This window comes from Cricetulus griseus (assembly GCF_003668045.3).
Source record: "Cricetulus griseus strain 17A/GY chromosome 1 unlocalized genomic scaffold, alternate assembly CriGri-PICRH-1.0 chr1_0, whole genome shotgun sequence".
In the NCBI taxonomy this organism is placed as follows: domain Eukaryota; kingdom Metazoa; phylum Chordata; class Mammalia; order Rodentia; family Cricetidae; genus Cricetulus; species Cricetulus griseus.
Genome location: NW_023276806.1, coordinates 83392241 through 83396809, shown reverse-complemented (window position 1 = coordinate 83396809; position 4569 = coordinate 83392241). Strand labels below are relative to the sequence as shown.

At 42.4% G+C, this 4569-nt stretch overlaps 1 protein-coding gene across 1 annotated transcript; it reads left to right on the top strand.

The window, feature by feature from the left end:
- The first annotated feature begins 3582 nt into the window (after positions 1-3582).
- On the top strand, positions 3583-4008 carry LOC100759332 (histone H3.3A-like). The gene has a single exon (XM_027391780.2). It carries the CDS (start codon positions 3598-3600, stop codon positions 4006-4008), a length of 411 nt encoding a protein of 136 aa, XP_027247581.1. The 5' UTR covers positions 3583-3597.
- Positions 4009-4569: the final 561 nt, after the last annotated feature.

The window sequence follows — 4569 nt, the reverse complement described above, 5'->3', positions numbered from 1 at the left end:
TGGCTGTTTTCTATAGTAAGCCCATCACCCATGTATGACACATAGTGTCTCAGTTAGGACTTCCATTGCTGCAAAGAGACATCATGACCATGGCAACTCTTTTTAAGGAAAATATTTAATTGGGGCTGGCTTACGATTTCCAAGGTTTAGTCCATTATCAGCATGGTGGGACACAGCAGCAGGCAAGCAGGGATGATGCTGGAGAAAGAGTTGAGAGTTCTACATCTTGATACACATTAGGCATAGATTGAACATGTAGACCTCAAAGCCCACCCTCACAGTGACACACTTCCTCCAGCAAGGTCATACCTCCTAATAGTGCCGCTCCCTATAGGCCAAGCATTCAAGCACATGAGTCCATGGGGGTCATTCCTTAATATATATATATACATATATATATATATGTATATATATATAAAATTATTATAAAGGGCGATGCCTTCCATTGGGATCTTCAAGTCTGTCATATCATTTGGAGCAGGGCCTAGCCCCTCTCCCATGTGTCTAGGCTGAGAGAGTGTCTCTCTATGTGGAGTGGGCTCCCAAAGTCCATTTGTGTACTAGGGATAAATACTGATCCACTACCAGAGGCCCCATAGATTGCTCAGACCTCCAAACTGACATCCTTGTTCAAGGGGTCTGGTTTCCCAGCAATCAGTCTGGGGTCCATGAGCAACCCTTGCTCAGGTCAGCTGTTTCTTTGGGTTTCTCCAACCTGGTCTTGACCCCTTTGTTCATCATTCCTCCCTCTCTGAAACTGGATTCTAGAGTCCAGCTCAGTGTGTAGCTGTGGGTGTCTGCTTCTGCTTCCATCAGCTACTGGATGAAGGCTCTAGGATGGCATATAAGATAGTCATCAATCTCATTATCAGAGAAGGGCATTTAAGGTAGCCTCTTGACTATTGCTTAGATAGTTAATTGGGGCCATCCTTGTAGATCTCTGGACATTTCCCTAGTGCCAGATTTCTCTTTAAACCTATAATGGCTCCCTCTATTATGAATCTCTTTTCTTGCTCTCCTCTATTCTTCCCCTGACTAAATCTTCCTGCTCTCTCATGTCCTCCTGTCCCCTCCTCTTCTCCCCTTCTCTTTCTTCTAGCGCCTTCTCCTCTCTCCCCATGCTCCCAATTAGCTCAGGAGATCTTGTCCCTTTTCCCATGTATGTCTCTCTAGGGTCCTCCTTGTTTCCTAGCATCTCTGGCAGTGTGGATTGTAGGCTGGTAATCCTTTGCTCTATGTCTAAAATCCATATATGAGTTAGTCCATAACATGGTTGAACAGATGTCTTTGTTGTATGAATGTGCTTCTTTTGGGTATATGCCTAATAGTGTAATTGATCGATCTTGTGGTAGACTGATTTCCATTTTCCTGAGGAACTGCCATACTGATTTCCAAAGTGGTTGTATAAGTTGGACTCCCACCAGCAGTGAAGGAGTGTTCCCATGGGGTCATTCCTATTCAAACCACCACAAGTAGTAACTGTGTGAGCTGGATGTAGTGAGTTGGCCAACTGCATGATTTTGATTAGTGTTCCTGGTTGCAAGACCCTAAGTCTAGTCCACTACCCCAATTCATTCTTTGGATTCTGGGATCTACTAAAATTATATTCACAATTTTTCCTGCTAATTAAAACAGGGTCCCTTTCTATCACTTGTAAATAAGAACACGGATGATGGAATAACTAATTGAAATTTTAAGAAGCCTTGTTTTAGAATTGACACACTGGCTGCACCTTAATGTACTGCTATTTCAGCCAGCAATTGCAACTCCACAGATACCAGCCTGCCACACAACTCCACAGATAGCAGCTGCCGGTCCACTCGTCTACTCAGGGCACAGCCTGGTGGGAATTCTGCTCCTGAAAGTATGCACGCTGTTGCTGCCTCTACAGGTAGCTTTAACTAAATCTCTGTCATTCTATTTATGAATAAGATTCAAGATTCGGCTGGGCATTGGTGGCACATGCCTTTAATTCCAGCACTCGGGAAGCAGAGGCAGGCGGATCTCTGTGAGTTCGAGGCCAGTCTGGTCTACAGAGCCAGTGCCTGGATAGGCTCCAAAGCTACACAGAGAAACCCTGTCTTGAAAAACAAAAACAAAAACAACAACAACAAAAAAAAAAGACTCAAGATTCAAAAGCTGGGGTGAAAACCGGAAAGGTCAGAGAGGTTATCTAGAAGCTGAGTAGCAACTAACTAACTCTCTCCTTGCTGGTGTCCATGAAAGACTCATGCTTCTGCTTGGCTAAATTAGAAAAGGCTGTGCCACTCCAAACCCCACCCTTCTACTTCCTGTGTAGGGCATCCCAATCTCTCTGGGATGCCTTCTGAGACTCTATGATTACTTTCTGTCAACTAGTTTCTAATGCAGCATCCTGACCCAAGGTTAATTTTATTCAATTAACACAAGTGTAAACTTGGGGTTCACAGTATGGTCAAATGTCCCCCAATAAAGCCTATTTTAGGTCCAATTAAAAGAAATCTCACAAACTATATTTGGTGTGTTAATACCTGTAGGGGAAATGTTGGGGCTGGCACAGGTGATGCAGACCACGCATACTAGGTCATGGTCAGTGCTGTAGCAAGACCTTAAATATGATGGTCGCTTGCAGGCCACTCTCTCTATTCCATGGTTTGCCTGGTTGTAGGGGACTGACTCTGTTGTGTGAATGCTCTCCTATTAAAACATCTGTTCCTCAAACTTGCTCTGACTCCCAACCCCCACTAGTAATTGAAGCAATGTCTTTTTGAAATAGCATGTTATTTTTGTCATCATGTTTTACAAATGCTATATAGTTTGGAAAGCAGGGGTTAATTTAAGGTCTTTCCCCCAACTTTGGTTTTAGAACAGGTTGGCCTCAATCTTGTTGTGTAGCCAGAATGACCCTGACTTTCTGATTCTCTTACCTCCACTTCTCAAGTGCCTTTCTTATAGGCATATAGTCCACTCCAAACTTTAGTTTAAGATATTATAAAATTCACAGTACAGTACCCCTGACAATCTGGCAGGAAAATACTTATTCCATACTGCTGAGAATAATAGTGCAGCTCAGGGAGAAAAATATTCTTGAAGGGAGGCAAAAGAGCTGTGGTAATTTGAATGTAATGGCCTTTACAAATCCAAAGGGAGTGGCACTATTAGGAGGTGTGGCCTTGTTGGAGAAAATGCATCACTGTGGGGGTGGGCTTTGAGGTCTCTTTTGCTCAAGCTACTTCCAGTGTCACAGTTCACTTTCTGTTGCCTGTGGATCAAGATGTTGAACTCCCAGCTCCTTCTCCAGCACCTTGGCTGCCTGCATGCTGTCATATCCCACCATGATGATAATAGATTAAACCTCTGAACTGCAAGACAGGGCAATTAATAGTTTTTCTTTGTAAGAGTTGCCATGGTTGTAGTGTCTCTTCACAGCAATAGAAACCCTAACTAAGACAGGAACCTTTTCCCTTTTCTTTCTTGATACTCTCACAGATCAGCAAATGCTTACAAATGTTTACAGCACCTTAGAGACACTCAAAGGAGTATGAAGCAGTTCGCAGCCTCTCGCTTGCCGAGCTCCAGCCGAAGGAGAAGGTGGGTAAGTAAGGAGGTGCTCTTACTATGGCTAGTACAAAGCAGACTGCCCGCAAATCCACCGGTGGTAAAGCACCCAGGAAACAACTGGCTACAAAAGCTGCTCGCAAGAGTGCATCCTCTACTGGAGGGACAAAAAATCCTCATCATTACAGGCCTGGTACTGTGGCACTCTGTGATATCAGACGCTATCAGAAATCCACTGAACTTCTGATTCGCAAGCTCCCCTTCCAGCGTCTGGTTCGAGAAATTGCTCAGGACTTCAAAACAGATCTGTGCTTCCAGAGTGCAGCTATTGGTGCTTTGCAGGAGGCAAGTAAAGCCTATATGGTTGGCCTTTTTGAAGATACCAACCTGTGTGCTATCCACGCCGAACGTGTAACAATTATGCCAAAAGATATCCAGCTAGCATGCCACATACACGGAGAAGGTGCTTAAAAGTCCACTATGAGGGGAAACACTTCATTTTCAAATTTTTTTTCCTCTTCCTGTTATCAGTAGTTCTGAATGTTAGATATTTTTTCCATGGGGTCAAAAGGTACCTAAGTATATGATTGCGAGTGGAAAAATAGGGGACAGAAATCAGGTATTGGCAGTTTTTCCATTTTCATTTGTGTGTGAATTTTTGATATAAAATGCAAGATGTAAAGCATTAATGCAAGCAAAATGTTTCAGTGAACACATTTCAACAGTTCAACTTTATAACAATTATAAATAAACCTGTTAAAATTTTCTGGATTTGGATTTTTTTAAAATAAGGAAATTTCTTTTTGACGGCAACTAAATGGTGTTTGTAGCATTTTTATCATACAGTAGATTCCATCCATTCACTATACTTTTCTAACTGAGTTGTCCTACATGCAAGTACATGTTTTTAATGTTGTCTGTCTTCTGTGCTGTTCCTGTAAGTTTGCTATTAAAATACATTAAACTATAAAAAAAGAAGTATGGATCATATAACTACCCTTAAAAGAGATGCATTCATTCACTGTTCAAATG